This window comes from Physella acuta, unplaced genomic scaffold, assembly GCF_028476545.2.
Source record: "Physella acuta isolate Inbredline_101_S28 unplaced genomic scaffold, ASM2847654v3 ptg000838l, whole genome shotgun sequence".
NCBI lineage: Eukaryota > Metazoa > Mollusca > Gastropoda > Physidae > Physella > Physella acuta.
In genome coordinates, this window is record NW_026732355.1 from 65,263 (window position 1) to 82,749 (window position 17,487).

Below are 17,487 nucleotides of genomic sequence, written 5' to 3' on the forward strand. Positions count from 1 at the left end.
CCACGACCTAAGTAGCCATTGATCACCCGGCCTGCTCCGCGGTTATCTCAACGATCCGCCCTCGGGTAATACCCCCGGTTCCCTCGCTAGGAATCTTTTAGAGGCCGCCTACTGATTTTCTTCGTCAGTGGGCTATTGTTGCTTTGCAATTAAGCTTATCAGGGGCGTAGCTGCAGGGGGGTCAAGGTCGGTGATGGGGCGCGGTCATGTGAATTAGCATGCATCTGTATACCGGAAATGAAAGGGGGGAGAAACTTGAGTGCAGCTAATGACGCGAGGGGCTGTTGCCGTCTAATGGCACCGCTGGAGAAACTCTGACAATGAGAGGATGATAATTTACAAAATGTCATAATTTTTTTTTTACTTTTTTAAAAATGGTTTTATTTATTCATAGTAATTTTTTTTTTGTTAATGTAGTGTCTCCTATCTTGATGAAGTGCTCTAGCCTCATTGTATAATTGTCTGATGAATATGCGCGCGCATTGATGAGGTTATCCAATACTACTGCGTTGTTGAGACTTGTCGTCTGGTCATGCTGATGCTAAAATTTGAACTCGAGGCAGCCGACAATGGCACCTAATGACTAATTACCAATCTCCTGGTTACCCCCCCCCCCCATCCCCCATTCACCTCCCCATCTTCGTCCACATTTGATATGGACACAAATAATAATATATTCATCAGATTTGTAAAAGTTGATGTTTATTTAAACGAACTAATTAACACTAGTGTGTGAACTACATTGCGAACTCGTAGTTTTCGTTTCGTGGCAGTCAATTACGTGTTAGTCGACCACGTGACAGTTATTGACATGAAGGTTAATCACGTGTCAATAAATGAGAGGCCACGGAGATGTGTTCAAAATAATTCATAAAACGTAACAGTGCATTTTAATTTTACAATAGAACAGCTACCAACATCAGCATAATAAAACTAATTAGTATAACAATCAGTACCAGATTAGTTAACTGAACTATTCAATAAAGAATCAAAAGATAAGGAAAATGTGTTTAAACATTTATTTTACATTGAAATTTGGATTCAAAGTTTAATTGATTGAATTTAACATTCAACAGTACATACTTTTACAAGTAACTTGTATTTACTTTTCAGAAGTCTGTGGTTTTCAGTTTAATATTGAATGAATTAAGAACTTTAGGCGATGACATAATCATGATGCTTCAGATAATTAATTAATTTTTTTTTATATTAATCAGGAACATCTTGGCGACACGTTGACATGTGATGACTCGGCGTCAAACCGGAACAGCGTCATCAGTGACGTGGACTGCGGGGCGGGGATGTCGAGGCTGGGGACCTTTCAATCCAAGTCTGGTATGATGCAGGTGGCAGGATATGGCGCTTGTCCAGACTCGAAGGAGAAGGTACGGGACATCTCTCTAGTGTGGGAGGGTGGGAGTGGGTGTGGGGGTGTAAGAGGTATGGGTGTGGGGGTGCGTGTGTGTGAGAGAGAGGTATGGGTGTGGGGAGGGGGATAAGGACGTGTGTTGAGATTTGAAGAAGGGGACAGTTTTCTCAGAGGAGAGAAGATGACGTTTGTCTAAGTGTAGTATTGAGGGATGGAAGACATGACAAAAGACGTCATCAATGACGTAGACTGTCTCCATGATCAATAGGTATTTTTTTCCTCAGAGGCGGGGTGGTTGATGGTGGTTATATATAAGTACCTGGTAGTTAACTGGAAAATATATATATTGTACGTCATCATCATATTTTTTCCAAGACAATGGGGCAAATGAAGTAGAGTTCATCTGTTTCAATGACCTCGGCTTCGTTGGAGTTAGTTTTGTCACTACTATGCCTTTGTTTCCCTAACGTTAGTCAGGTACCCATCAGAGCTGGGTGGACTCAGGGACTCGAGCCCGGGATTCGAACTCAAAACATTTTTGGTTAGCAGTCATAAACTCTACCATTGAACCACGCCGTCCCTATATCATACCTCACGTACTTAGAGTTGAACTAATTAAATTTTAGTAAGGTTCTGGAAGTTACATTGTACACCAGAGTACACCATGGTACACTTGTGGCGATAATGCTTTATACTGTAGAAGTAATATACAGACTAAATAAAAATTGTAAAGCAAATACTGAGGGTTTATAGCGAAATGAAATATATTAAATATATATTATATATGCATTTTTTAATTGAAAGATTAACTTGAGATAAAGAGAAAAAATACACTGTACATAACGGTTAACGAGAATACAAATTCCTGTACTAGTCCAGCATTTCCGGTAGTTTTAATATAAGTATCCTTAAATATTGTGTCCTCATATTGAATACCTGTTGGGAAATATTAGATAAAGCTATGGAGTTAGATCATTGACAATGTCTATGATTAGCGCCTTGGTGCAGTTAAGTCTCCGACACTGATAGCGCTCTTCGATGTGTGTATCCCGCTGTCTTTCTGTATTCAGGTCTGGCGATCGAGTCCCAAGGAGAAGATGACGGACGAGATTTTAAGCAGTTCATCTCGCGAAACGACGGGGGCGGACAGTGGGCGGGGGCCCAGCGAGGACGGCAGTCAGAGCAGGTCGTCTGTCACAGGTATTATCTTAGGGGAGCAGGACATTACCCCCCTGTCAATTACCCCCAGATTATCCCTTCCCCAATAGTATCCTTGAAAAGATGAAACGAATTATCGTTTAAGTCAATTACTCCTGGTCGTCACCCCCCCTCCCCTCATTACCCTCGTCCAAGATGAATACCTTTCTTACCAATTAACAAACGTATTTTACACCCTGCAAAAAAAAGCTGCAAAGGAATACTATAATCACTCGTGTGGAATGGATTAGGGTTAGGATTACGTATGTAGTTAATGATGGGAACATTGTTGAAGATAGGGTAAGACATAGACTAAGTTTAGTTCGAATGGAAAATGCTTATTAGCTTAGTTATAATGCGTCAGTCCATTAAAATTCCGACTTTCTTACCTTACCGTATAATAGGTATTTCCATTGGGACTGGGCTATTGACAGTGGGCGATGATTCTTCTGGTTGATGTCTTAGACCAGTGTTCTTAGTTACAAATCGGGTCGACATTACAACAGAGTAGGGACGGCGTGGCCGAGTAGTAGAGCAATCACACAATGACAAGCACGATGATCTCTGATGAGTACCTTCATGAGTAAAGTAAATTTGAGTCACTATCCAGCTCTGATAAGTACCTTGCATGAGTAAAGTAAAGTAGAGTCACCATCCAGCTCTAATAAGTACCTTGCATGAGTAAAGTAAAGTTGAGGCACCATCCAGCTGTAATGAGTACCTAGCATGAGTAAAGTAAACCAGACGAGACTGGTCATATAACTACTCCCTCAACGAGTCAAAATCTGAGGGAAAGGAAATAGATGAACTCTACTGTATCTACCCTACTAGAAACATTTGTCTCACCTCAACAAACGACAAAGTCTGACACGGGAATGTTCTAGTAGCGTTGAAAGTCCAGTCCGATCAACCACGACAGGTACTACTTAACAAACAAGGGCGATAATCACTCTAGTAGCTTTCTCCCCCGAGTCGGTGTGTACCCAAGCGATGTTTTGTTTGTCTCCCCTATCAGGACCAAATTAACCACCCGGCGAAATCGATCATTGAAACAACAACACCACGCACTCGATCGATCACGCGGGGATCGGGGTATCGATTACAACGGCGAATATACATTTTTTAACACACATAAAACTAAAGTTGTCTAGAGTTTTTTTTTTTAGTTTTTTTTTTAATCATCGATTAAATTAATTTATTATCTAATTAAAATGCAGATCGAAGGGTTGGGTTGAGTGGGGGGGGGAGGGGGAGGGGTGGGGGAGAGGCAATACACTGCGGATGGGCTGTCTACCTCAATATTAAATTTTAAATCACTTATATTTTCACTTATATTTTAATACCACTTAGGGGTTTATGAATATATTTCAAAAAATTAAAATATAGGCTATTATGCGGTTGTTTTGGATAAAATATTCCCAATTATTTTAGCAACGTTTCGATGCAGCGTTAAAATGGCCAATAAATTTGGTGAGGTTTAGAAAGTTGAAAGGCGACTCCATTACGGTTTTCATAAAATGGCGATTGTACTATTGGTAGTTTAGTCTTGCAAACAGCAATCATAAAACGGCGCCTAAATCTTGCACCAAGTCATAAAAAAGCCTCTAAATCTTGAATACAGTCATAAAACGGCGCCTAAATCTTGCACGCAGTCATAAAAAAGCCCCTAAATCTTGCATACAGTAATAAAAAAGCCCCTAAATCTTGCATACAGTAATAAAAAAGCCCCTAAATCTTGCATACAGTCATAAAAAAGCCCTAAATCTTGCATACAGTCATAAAAAAGCCCCTAAATCTTGCATACAGTCATAACACGGCGATCAAGCCTCGCTAGGCGCGACACAAATCGGCCAACGAGACCTTGAAGGGTCAACCAGATTCGCCGATGACCAGCACACCATCACCAGTACCAACACAACAACATCACTGATGACACTTTACACTCGCTATGACGGCTCGCGTGTCACAAGGCTATCCCAGCAGACGGCAGTCTAGCCGAGTTTCAAGGGAAACCAATCCGTCATGATTTCAGTACCGACAACTCCAGTTCCCCCGGTTGAAGTATGGACCAAGTGAAATTCGTCTTTTTTTTTCTCGTTTAATTTATTTTCGGCCGATTCTTCTAGGTAAAAATAGCCATGGTGGTCATTTTTCCAGGAAATTATAGGAAAATTTTCCCTCGCAAATTTAAAATTAATCAACATTGATTAAGATAAACAAGTACAAAGCCCACAAGAGAAGTACTCGTTAGATAGACAATTTTTAATCATTGCCTTTTCCGCCATTATCTTAAGGAACTTAATATCAAAGTTAAAAAACGGAACTGATTATATTCTTACTACAATAAATTCACCATATATCTAGAGTACGTTTTATGATCACTTTTCACTGGTTGAATATACGTGTAAAAATTATTTCCCATTTTTCCGAATGGGAATGTTTCTGTTGCAGTGGAGATGGGTTTAGGGTTAGGTTTACGTTGGGACTGAAGTTTGGATAATTAATTACAAATATGATTAGAAGAAGCAGCTCTTCGATAGGTTAATCCTAACCGAAAAGTATTGCCATGGTTTAAACTGAGTATGTCATTAACGTATTTGTTTAGGCTTTGGGTTATGTTTATTTCCAGGGTTGACTTACTGTACCAAAGTACCGTTCGAAATTATACACTGTAAGAATTCACGTAGGTTCTATAGGGCCCGTAGACAATCACTTCAGCTACAAATTAAAATCACTTTTCTAGTTCATCAATATACCCGATGGTGTGAAGACAACTGTAAAAGGGTTGTATAAAACTGTATAAAATACAAGGGCAGCAACTACCGATCTTTTACTGTCGTCGGGTATTTGTGTCCAGCGTCTAGTGTTCCGGAAATGACGTCACGAATACCGCATCATTCTTAAAGTACTCTGAAGCTTCTTTTGTTCTTGCGTGATATGTTTTAATTTTAGGAAGAGAACATCTCTACAAGGCCAATCTCAGTCATCTCTGAACAAACACGGATGTTTTATTTTACCACTGAAATGAATGTCGAAGTGTTGAGAACTATTTTTGCGGTATTCAACATTACTTAAAAGAAAGACAAAAAGACAACATCAAACAAAAACTTTTTTTCTTCTGAGTAAAGTGGTATTTTAAAGAACAGTGAAAGTGAACATTGTTGAGTACCTTGGACATTTTGTTCATGAACATCTTCAGGGTTGTCTCCCTTCTCTCGAGGGAATCTGAAGGACGAGTTATAATAATTCCCATCGGCAGTCTATTGATTTCTTGGTGTTGAAGGCGTGGAGGGTATCAGATGAGGGGAGTGTGGGGGAGGGGAGTTGGGGTAAATAGGGGGGTAGAAAGGGGAAATTATTCCAGTTTCTCAAGAACCACCAGATGAGACTTAGGTTATTAGTAGGGGGAGGTAACCACTGGGAAGATTTGGGGTTAAGAGGTCAAGATAATAATGAAATGAATTGAATCAAGTGTCCGAGTCCGAGTGAGATTAGTTCCCCTTGACCCCCGTGGGGGTCTAAAATGGACGGGCGGGCAGCCTGACCCCCTCCTATCTTTCACCGATCTGTAGCACATTATTAACGATTCGTTTATATCTTCGTAATCAGCTTAGCCATTTTGTGGGGGGTTTATTTTCTTACTCGAAAAAGTGAGATTAAATATCATTGCTCATATTATGTGTATACGACTCAAATGCATTTTTTTAAAAGTCAAGGCATTATTTTAATCAAGTTTAGGCATTTTTATTCGAAAGTCGTTTTTATTATTATCATAAAAATCAAGTCATTATTATAACGGCCAAGTCATTTTATTACAGTCTAGACATTTGTACACAAGTCAAATATATATTTCTGTAAAAGTCTAGGAAATGTTAAACAAAACAAGTCAATTTGATTAAAGTCATTTTTTATAATGGTCAAGTCATATTTATAACTGTCAAGTCATTTTGATAACGTTCAACGTTTATTTAATCACAGAAAAACATTCGTATGAAACCTTAGGCGTTGTAGTGTCAGCCGATGTAGGTTCTATGTCCCCTATCTGTGAACTGGACACTAGGTGTTTGGTTCTGTTTCTATGGCAACTAGACAGTGCTATGACAACTAGGCAGTTCTATGACACCCGGGGGTTGTCAAATGACACCCCATCACTGACATCGAGAATAGTTTTGCGACAGGGCCTCTGCTAAAGTGACATTTTGGTTATGAGTAAATATACGCTCGAGTATGTGTATTTGTGTTGAGTGGATGTGTTCGAGTGAGTGTGTGTGTGTGTATGTGTGTGTACGAATCGGTAAATCTGATTACAAAAGCGACGTTATTCACCCTCTACCACCCCCACCCCCCAGGCCAAACCTCGCCATTGTATTTGCTTTCAGTACGATACCGCAAAGCCTCGTTTTGATACCTCTGAGCCTCGCTCGGATACATTATCTGACCATCACGTGACATCAATGGTGGTTCGCGATAGAGTCACGTGGTAAACGACTCCCCTGGGGGGCTCGGGACAGACGCGGGTATCTCCCCCTGTAGCTTCGTGTGAATGGGAACAACAGTGTGATCAACTTCAAGCACTGGACCATATTTTTGTTGTACCATTCCCAACACAAACAGTTTCACAGCACGGTGGGCGGTATCGTGCTTTAGATTAATAAATAATCGCCATTTGTAAGCCAAATAATACAGCCGTTTTGGTATCGATATGAAATGACAATCTCGGAATGGACACCTTCAGTAAAGGCACAAAGGCAGAAGTTCAAATTTCTAGATATATTTCCTACTCTTATTCCAATACGAGTTGGTTACGATTAATATTTAATCCTTTTGCGGAAAAGTACTTGACTTTAAAATTAAACATTTATTTAAAATTCATTTATTAAAACAAAGGTTTTGAGTGAATTGGAAATTTAAAAATAATAATTTTAGCTGTCACGGTAAAAATTAATTTTAAATATTTCTTGAACAACCGAAGCGTTTAGTTTTTCTTGTTTTTAATCACAATAAATTGTACTAGTACTTTTATTTTTTAATGCATTGAAAACAATGTTGTTATTATGTTTGTATAATGATTTATATGCTCTACTTTTAAGTAGTGAAGAGCTTTATAAATTAGAAAAAATAAGAAAGATAAAAAAATAATTAACATTTTTAATTAAGTTGACATCCTATCCAGTATTTTTTCTTTTGCTTTGAACTAATTTAGTAGTTTGTGGTATATCAAATGTACTGCAGTATTATTTCTCTCTAAGCTGCGTTCATTTACTCTGAGATTAAATATAAAAAATTATTAACTGATGAAACGTTTGCTAGTTGTAGCCCTTTTGTTATTGTTTTTATTAATCGTAAAATAAATTACGACTGCTAATTTAATATCAAATTGGACTAGAAATTTGACATTCGTGAAATGTCAGCTAATTGGCACTTACGTATAAACTTTATAAAGAAATAGCTCATTTTAAAATACGTTAAAATTAAATTTTGAGAATTGATCACAAACCCACAAACAAACGAACTAGTAAAATTATTTCTGCACTTTGTAGTTTTCAACTTGAGTACAAAAGAGCGTTGTCTAATCGTTTTTAAGAAGAGAAATATTTAAGAAACAAAATTAGTTCAATTAAAAAAGTTAAAGAAACAAACTAAGAACTAAAAAACCGGCGCTACTAAAAAAAAAATTAAAAAATTAGAAGAAAAATTATTTATTAGAAGACGGAAACGATAGAAATTATTGACGTCCCTAGTTTGTCTCCCTTGATATAAAACAAAAAGTTGCCCAACATACGAGACAGGAGCTCTTGTAAACACGTCTTTTTGTTGTATTTCTTGTCAGAGAATCGTATAGTGGAGTACGGTGTGTTGACAAAACTTGCACGAGAAGTAACACCACTCCCCTACACACACACACACACATACAAGGGGCACCACCCCGCAGGTGAACGTAGTTTAACAACTTGTTTATTTACTTAACCTGAACCTGTCAAGTTGTGGCACTGACAACCGTTGTCAGCGTAAACCGTCATTGTTGAAGTAGACACGCTGTGACAGTCGTCATATTGTCTGTCAGACGTGTCATAGTTTGACACTGACAGACATTCATCTCTCATATTTATTTACGTTTTCAAAATATGCATGAACTTAAGATTTTAAAACCCGTGTATAATTAATATTTTCAAAAATTAAATTCATTATGCGCTTACAATATAATTGTCTTAAACTTATGTAATAAAAATATAATTTAAAATTATAATAAGAATAAAACCAATAATTTACAGGAAAAAATTAAAGAAACTTTTTTTTTGTTGCGAAATTTTGTTTTATTATTTCCCCTGGAGTAACGCGCAGGGTGATAACTCATGACTGTTTGATCACAAGTCAGACCAGATATTATCGAGTTCTCTCCCCTCACTGCCCGGCTAACCACCTCGCTATTTATGGCTCCTGTGGTGTGACTTAGAAATACATCAAGGCGACTATGGACTGCCGTCGGTCAGTTCGCGCATGGAGACACATTCTCAATGTGGCCAATCAGAGCTCAGTAAATCATGGGACTAGTTTATCACGCGGAACTTCTTTTCGTGTTGGACTTTTTATTTCACCCAGAAAATGGCGCTGAATTAGGATTTTTTTTTTATGGGGAGGTGGGTGTAGAGGGGGATGGGTTGATTTTATGTACTTGGTTACTCATGGAAAAAAAAGTTTATTTATAGATGAGTTAAAAATAGCTTATCTGACATGTAAGATACGATTCATCTGAGTCCTTTAACAAATATCGGGTTAGGTTAACGCGTAAATCTTTCAATAGTGATGCCAAAAAATTTGAAAGTGATTACTCTTAATAGCCGTGCTTCTTCATCGTTCTTAATTGTTAATTTTGATTGGGAAATCCTCCAACACAATTATGTATTACGGGTCAACATGTAATGCGTTATATAGGCCGTTGACTCTGAATTCAGCGTACTTTTCTTTCTAGATTTGCTTCCATGGCCTTTGTCCAACCAAGAACAAACTACAAGGCAGCAGTTTTTTGATTTTGGAGTTGTCTCTCCTCGATGGGTTGCTGTCCCCAGCTAATAATCACCATCTGCTCGGGGATTCAAACTGGGACTTTTTAGTTTAGCAACCATGAGCTCTACCGGCTCCACCACATAATTGTACTTTCTCGTCTACTTGAATAAACACTGGTTTGATTCTATCTACTTTATCTTTGTAAGGCATTAATATATATATATATAAGCTTATAACTTCCGGGTTAGTTAGCCCTCGTTGTATTAATTGACCAAGCTATCCTGAGATTCTCTCTCTGTATCTATCTGTCTTTCTCTCTCACATACATATACAACCACACACATACATACACCCACCCACACTTTATATCTCACCTTAGCCACCCCCCTCCCAATTAACCTACTTAACCTCTGATTAAGACACCACCACCACTCCCCTCATCCCTAACTACATCTGTCTATTTACTCATCCTACCCCCCCCCCCCCACCCCCATCTACACATGCAAACTGAAATAAGTATAAAGTAAAATCTTCCAATATAACAAAATATTTTTTTTTAAATGTGTTAATCCAACTCATTCCTTCAAGTAAATTCCAGTGTCATCGTGACGACCCCCCCTCTCTCCCCCACCCCCCTTCTGACTGTATGACATGTAATTAACGATACCGACGAGTAGCTCGCTAAGTGGCGCCATTATCTCCCCTTGCTCTTAGTGGAATCGATTGACAACTAGCACCAGTGGATCGATATATGGTACGTTCCGCGGGTATCGATCCTGTCCTATCTCGCCAGTTATCTTTTTATAATCGAATACACGAACAGTAGATGCGGAGGATGATGGATGGAGAGGGAGGGGAGGGGGGGTGTTGGCATTGGTTTTTGTGAAGAAAAGAATTTTAGCATCAAGTATAAGATAATGAAAAGAAATTTGGCGTAGGTTGAGTTTAAAATTTAAACGAACTAACATCGCATTTAAATAATCATTTATTATGTACGTTATTCTCAAAAGATGCAATTTATGCGATTATTCTAGAAATTATGAAGTGTAATAATTTATGTAGAAGATGTAAGATTTCTTTCAATTTGGACGTTCCCGAGGGGTTAATTAAAATTTATGTAGCTCTATCTGGGCTCTTAAGAGTGGTGCTTAAAGTAACGCCAACGCCTAGCACCCACACATACAATGTAGCGGTGCTAAATGTAACGTCCCAGCACCCACACATACAATGTAGCGGTGCTAAATGTAACGTCTCAGCACCCACACATACAATGTAGTGGTACTAAAAGTTATGCCTCACCCCACCACCCATACATACAATGTAGTGGTGCTTGAAGTAATGCCTCACCCCACCACCCACACATACAATGTAGTGGTGCTTGAAGTAATGCCTCACCCCACCACCCACACATACAATGTAGTGGTGCTTGAAGTAATGCCTCACCCCACCACCCACACATACAATGTAGTGGTGCTTGAAGTAATGCCTCACCCCACCACCCACACATACAATGTAGTGGTGCTTGAAGTAATGCCTCACCCCACCACCCACACATACAATGTAGTGGTACTAAAAGTAATGCCTCACCCCACCACCCACACATACAATGTAGTGGTGCTAACGTCCCAGCACCCACACATACAATGTAGCGGTGCTAAATGTAACGTCCCAGCACCCACACATACAATGTAGCGGTGCTAAATGTAACGTCTCAGCACCCACACATACAATGTAGTGGTACTAAAAGTTATGCCTCACCCCACCACCCATACATACAATGTAGTGGTGCTTGAAGTAATGCCTCACCCCACCACCCACACATACAATGTAGTGGTGCTTGAAGTAATGCCTCACCCCACCACCCACACATACAATGTAGTGGTGCTTGAAGTAATGCCTCACCCCACCACCCACACATACAATGTAGTGGTGCTTGAAGTAATGCCTCACCCCACCACCCACACATACAATGTAGTGGTGCTTGAAGTAATGCCTCACCCCACCACCCACACATACAATGTAGTGGTGCTTGAAGTAATGCCTCACCCCACCACCCACACATACAATGTAGTGGTGCTTGAAGTAATGCCTCACCCCACCACCCACACATACAATGTAGTGGTGCTTGAAGTAATGCCTCACCCCACCACCCACACATACAATGTAGTGGTACTAAAAGTAATGCCTCACCCCACCACCCACACATACAATGTAGTGGTGCTAACGTCCCAGCACCTATACATGCAATGTAGTGGTGTTTGAAGTAGTGCCTCACCCCACCACCCACACATACAATGTAGTGGTGTTTGAAGTAATGCCTCACCCCAGCACCCACACAATCAATGTAATGGTGCTAAAAGTAATGCCTCACCCCACCACCCACACATACAGTAGTGGTGCTAAATGTAACGTCCCGGCACTCATACATACAATGTCGCCTATCTCGTTTTTTTCCTACTGGGTATTGACATTGAGTCTTTTAGAAAGTTAGGGTACTGTGTCTTGGTACTGTGTCTTGGTACTGTGTCTTGGTACTGTGTCTTGGTACTGGTTCTCGGTACAGTGCCTTTGTACTGTGTCTTGGTACTGTGTCTTGGTACTGTGTCTTGGTACTGGTTCTCGGTACAGTGCCTTTGTACTGTGTCTTTGTACTGTGTCTTGGTACTGTGTCTTGGTACTGGTTCTCGGTACAGTGCCTTTGTACTGTGTCTTGGTACTGTGTCTTGGTACTGTGTCTTGGTACTGGTTCTCGGTACAGTGCCTTTGTACTGTGTCTTGGTACTGTGTCTTGGTACTGTGTCTTGGTACTGGTTCTCGGTACAGTGCCTTTGTACTGTGTCTTGGTACTGTGTCTTGGTACTGTGTCTTGGTACTGGTTCTCGGTACAGTGCCTTTGTACTGTGTCTTGGTACTGTGTCTTGGTACTGTGTCTTGGTACTGGTTCTCGGTACAGTGCCTTTGTACTGTGTCTTGGTACTGTGTCTTGGTACTGTGTCTTGGTACTGGTTCTCGGTACAGTGCCTTTGTACTGTGTCTTGGTACTGTGTCTTTGTACTGTGTCTTGGTACTGGTTCTCGGTACAGTGCCTTTGTACTGTGTCTTGGTACTGTGTCTTTGTACTGTGTCTTGGTACTGTGTCTTGGTGCTGTGTCTTGGTACTGTGTCTTGGTGGTGTGTCTTGGTACTATGCCTAGGTACTTATTTATTGAACAAAGTCGCCGTTCTGACACTTTGTACTGAGGTTTGGTACTAAAACATGGCACGGAGTCCTCCATGAAACCACTGGACTGTATCGCAGTACTCACTCATAGAATTCAACCATGAGAGTTGATTAAAATTAGCTACCGATTCATGGTGTAGGGACGGGGCACTGATGTAGACTATTCATAGTGTCATCCAGGGGTTTGGTTGGGGGGGGGGGGGGAGTGCGTTCGACAGGAAATGACATCATGTTGTAAGTAAAAGGCTCCGGTAAATCGAGCGCTCCATCCTTCCCGCACTTCTTTAAACGAGAATAAACGTGGCAACTCGACCAGGTCAGAAAACTAATTACTACATTCCTAATTAGTAAATTTTTTACATTTTCATTTGTACGCAAATCAGGACAATCAATAAAAAAACAAATTATCTGAAGGTAATTATTTTAAGTCTGTTAATTTTATAACGAGTTGTCTCCCATTGATTAAAACAGACCACCATCATTTCCATTGGTCTTTTCTAACTTTATATTTAACCCCATCACGACTTTTAAATATTTTTTTAATTTCGTGTAGATCTAATTCCTTTCGCTTAAACCTATTTTTACCTAACCTAACCCGCTCTGCGTTTGTGTCTGAATTTGGTTAATCTACCTCCTCATTAGTCCAACATTCACCAAAAATTCTACCTTTCAAAATCCAAAATTCTGCATCAGTTAACATGGGCAAATGAAAAAAAAAATTCCTCCGCGAACAACTTCGTCACTGATGAGGCATCGAACCATAATTAACTCCTTAATACTCGGCTTGACGGTGAAGGATTCTTTTTAAATCCCTCCGCCGGCCGGGCTAGTTCATTTTTAACTTGATATGGGCGGAAAGGAGAGGGGATTGGAAGGGGTGGCAGCTTAATAGTTTTAAAACGTGTTCCGAGGAATCTGGGATTCCATACAGATTCTACTTCCGGTGGAGACCCGGCCGTAATTACTTTTTTTTTCGGGTACCGAAATGAGAAAAGTGACGAGAGTTAAGTCCCTGTAATCTCTTGCTTCAAAGCAAATCACTTATCTCAATTTCAATCCAATTTTTTTTCTCCAGTAAATCATGATTGTCATGATCGGGATTTTATTTTTTTCTTCAGACGTGCCCGTACTAGTGAAAAAGCGTGGTTTTAGTCTTATTAGAGTCATTCACTGTCCATGGTTATTCGAGTTGTCTCCCTTTTATTAGTTTAAAATGTTTTGTAATTACCTCCCCTTTCCAACTTTTTTTTAGTTACTATTTTTTTTTTTTTTTTGCAGACGAGTCCGGGTGTCTCATCTCACCCAGCCACAGCATCCTGCGCGGGAACACGCCCAAGCACCAGGGAACCTACTCCCGACCCCCATCCTCCGCGTACGACCGACCCCCGTTGCTGATGACGTTTCAGTCCAACTCCTCCGACAACGGCTCCACCAGCGGGGTCGGGAGCTCCGTCTCCAGCCTCGGGACGAGGAAAGAGTACAGCCCCAACCCTTACCCTAACGTCCCCTCCCCGCGGTTGATGAACACCTACGGGAAAGAATACACGGAGCAGGATCGAATCCACGAGACGACGTCGAAAAAATTAATCGACGACGGCTACGGCACGAGCCACAGCGGACAAAAATCTTTCTCCCGCGCGAACGGTTTGTTGAAATCAAACGATCGGCTGACGAATTCTTCTGCCAAATCTCGCGACGCCCGCCTGTGTTCGGAACCGCCAACGACCAACGGAAACCGGGGGATCACCTCCCCTTCCTACAACACCCCTGTTCAAGAAACGGGGCTTACGCCCTCGCCAAGCCCCGTGTCCCCCAGCATGTTGTATATCAACAACACCAAACCTTTGATGCCCGGAAGCGCGGATAGATACAGTTCCAACCACAGCCAGTTCAAATACCCCCCGTCCCCGAGCTTCTTACAAACCACCCCCAGCATCAGCATCAACTCCTTCAAGCAGACTAGCTGCCCGCAGCTTTATAAAAACCCGAATGACCCCCACTCCCAGTCGACCTTGCCCTCCGCCAACCGGTCAAGGTCGTTCAACGTCCACGAGACGACCTTCGGGGTGGTCTCCCCGTCCTTGCAGGACATGCTCAACGAGAGTCTGGAGCCGCAGGACGACGGCAACACCACCACGACGTCCGGGAGCTACACCATCGACCACGACGACGTCAACATGGACCTACCGCAGACGGACGTCTTTGTCTAGTCACGTGACTGCCGTCTGCCCAGCGCGTGTGGACGTTGTGGGCTGGTGGGCTTGTATGTAAATTGGACTCAAGTGTACAGTGGGCTAATGCAGGCACTGGGCTTATGTGTAAATTTAGCTAATGTGAAACTTGGACACACATTGATTGATTATGTAACGTGGGCTAATGAATAAATGGGCTAACGACCTGTGCCCAATCGTTATTGTGTAAATTGGGCTAAAGTATTTGCTAAAGTTTAAAGCGGGCCAATAGTAACATTGACTGACATGTAAAGAAGCCCAATAAGTAAAGCAGAGTGAGGTGTAAAGTGGGCTTATAAATAAAATTGAACCACATGTAAAATGGTCTTATGACTAACATTGACTCATATGTAAAGTGGGCCGATATGTAAAGCAGAATAAAGTGTAAAGATGGCTTATGACTTGCATTGACTCACACGTAAAGTGGGCAATTGTGTTCAGTTTGCTAACATTTAAAATTGGTTTTTGAGTAAAACGGACTCGCATGTCAAACGGGCCAATATGTAAATCGGGCTTTAGTGTAAAGTAGACTGGTTTGTATTATAGACAACACTTGTACCGGCTAGGTGACACACGTAGCTCTAACACCTGTTGGGATAGTCCATTTCTGTTTTACCTGACGTCCAACAATAGACTGTTCCAATCAATAGGGGTGCTGTGTTGTTCTGCATACTAAGCGTACAACAATGGACTGCTCCAGTCAATGGGGGTGTTGTGTTATTCTATCCACTTGGCACACAACAATCGACTACTCTAATCAATCGTGGTGTTGTATTGCTAAAAGTTTGCAGCTTGCTAATTCAAGTACAAACTAATCCTAAACATAACACTAGCCACAACAACAACCATACCCATAACTAGAACCCTAGCCTTAACATTAAAATCCGATAGTTTTTATCATCAGCATGTTTCAAAATCGGAGTTTTCAAAATAACCTCGTCGGCATACAATGAATTCGAGTTAATAGCATGGTACTACGAAAACTTGAGCTGATTTGTTTATCTTTTTTAAGTCTGTGTGTGAAACACAACTCACTACCAGTCCAGCTAAGGTCAGGTTACAGTGTGTACTTAAAGTTCAAGGACACTCCAGAAATACGAGCACAAATTATGATTACGCTGAACCGGATTCGGAAGGGACAGGAACTGGTACCAGGAAGCGTTCGATGATTGGTGTTTATTTTTAAATTAGTAGCCCGAGCGCAGACGATACTTTAAATAAAAAAAAAGGTTTTGGAAATGTTCTGAATAAAGCCATTACCCATTTTGGCTATTGCCCATTTTGAAATTGGATTTCTTCACGTAAAGTTTGAAGATGTTTAACGACTTTTTTTTTCTGAAGATATGTAAATAGTATGAACTGGTGTATATATGGTCACAACCGATCTATAATGTACTTGGTCACTACCGATCTATGATTACAACAGCTCTATGATATACAAGATCAGATCTATGATTTTGATGTACATTCCAACAATTGTTGTAACATTTTACGATGGCTGTGTTGTACAAAAGTTTACACAAAAAATATGTAAGTTTATATGGCTGTTTTCAGCTAGGGACCAAAAAACATATAAGGAAACTGTTCGATAACAGGCTTTGTTTAACTGTACTGTAAAACTATTTACATTTGATTGCTAAACACTAACGAATCACAACTTTATAAATGTATGTGGTTAAACGAGGTAGAAAATATATTCTGTGTACACAAATCAATGAAGTGGTCAAACTCTGTGGAATAAATATTTTGTGACAACTGATGGGCGGGTTCATTAATTAATTTAATTAAAGCTCTATTGTGTTTGTTTGTTTCTATGATTTGACTACCTGGCTTTCTAGCTCTGATTGACGTTGAACATCTAAGATTTATTAAATAATGAGATCGAAACAGAAAAATCTTGGTTTTCAATTAATAAATATATCTTGCAATTTATTCAGTAAAATTAACATAAGAAAATGATTATGCGTGGTGCTTTTAATGTTTTTAAATCAATATTTAAATTGATTTGAAAGATTAGTAAATGATACACGAACGATGTTTTAATCAGAAAACATATTTAGCTACATTAGACTTACCTCGAAAGTGAATTATCGGTACACTGAATACTGATTTTACTACAAAAAGTGTTTTTAAAAAATGGCTCCTGTGGGTACAATGTGTCCAGATTTAGCTACTGTAATGTATGATTTTGGGATGTAAATTTTGTGAACGAAACCGGTGTGTACAAAGGGTTGTGAATGAGCACTTAAATACGTGTTGGTTGTCGGAGTCGTGAGCACTATATGTCTGAGTGATATCTCAAATATGTATTTTGTCACGTTTGTGCGCGGTACGGTTTCCAAACAGACCTTCCACGGGACAGATGAAGTAGAGTTCATCTTTTAGTTTTAACTTTGGCACTGCAAGAAAAAGTGACGTTTCTTAGCTTCTAGTCCTCCACAGCAATGTATATTGTGACTTACTTA

The 17,487-nt window shown here is 40.2% G+C and overlaps 1 protein-coding gene across 1 annotated transcript in view; it reads left to right on the top strand.

Moving 5' to 3' along the window:
• The window catches only part of LOC131951928 (protocadherin-11 X-linked-like), a 67,639-nt gene extending 50,861 nt beyond the window's left edge, over positions 1-16,778 (top strand). The window contains exons 3-5 of the mRNA XM_059314380.1: positions 1,218-1,385; positions 2,440-2,569; positions 14,070-16,778. Of these exons, the coding sequence (XP_059170363.1) occupies positions 1,218-1,385; positions 2,440-2,569; positions 14,070-15,001 (1,230 nt within the window). The 3' untranslated portion in view covers positions 15,002-16,778. The remainder of the gene's footprint in view (positions 1-1,217; positions 1,386-2,439; positions 2,570-14,069) is intronic.
• The last annotated feature ends 709 nt before the right edge of the window (positions 16,779-17,487 follow it).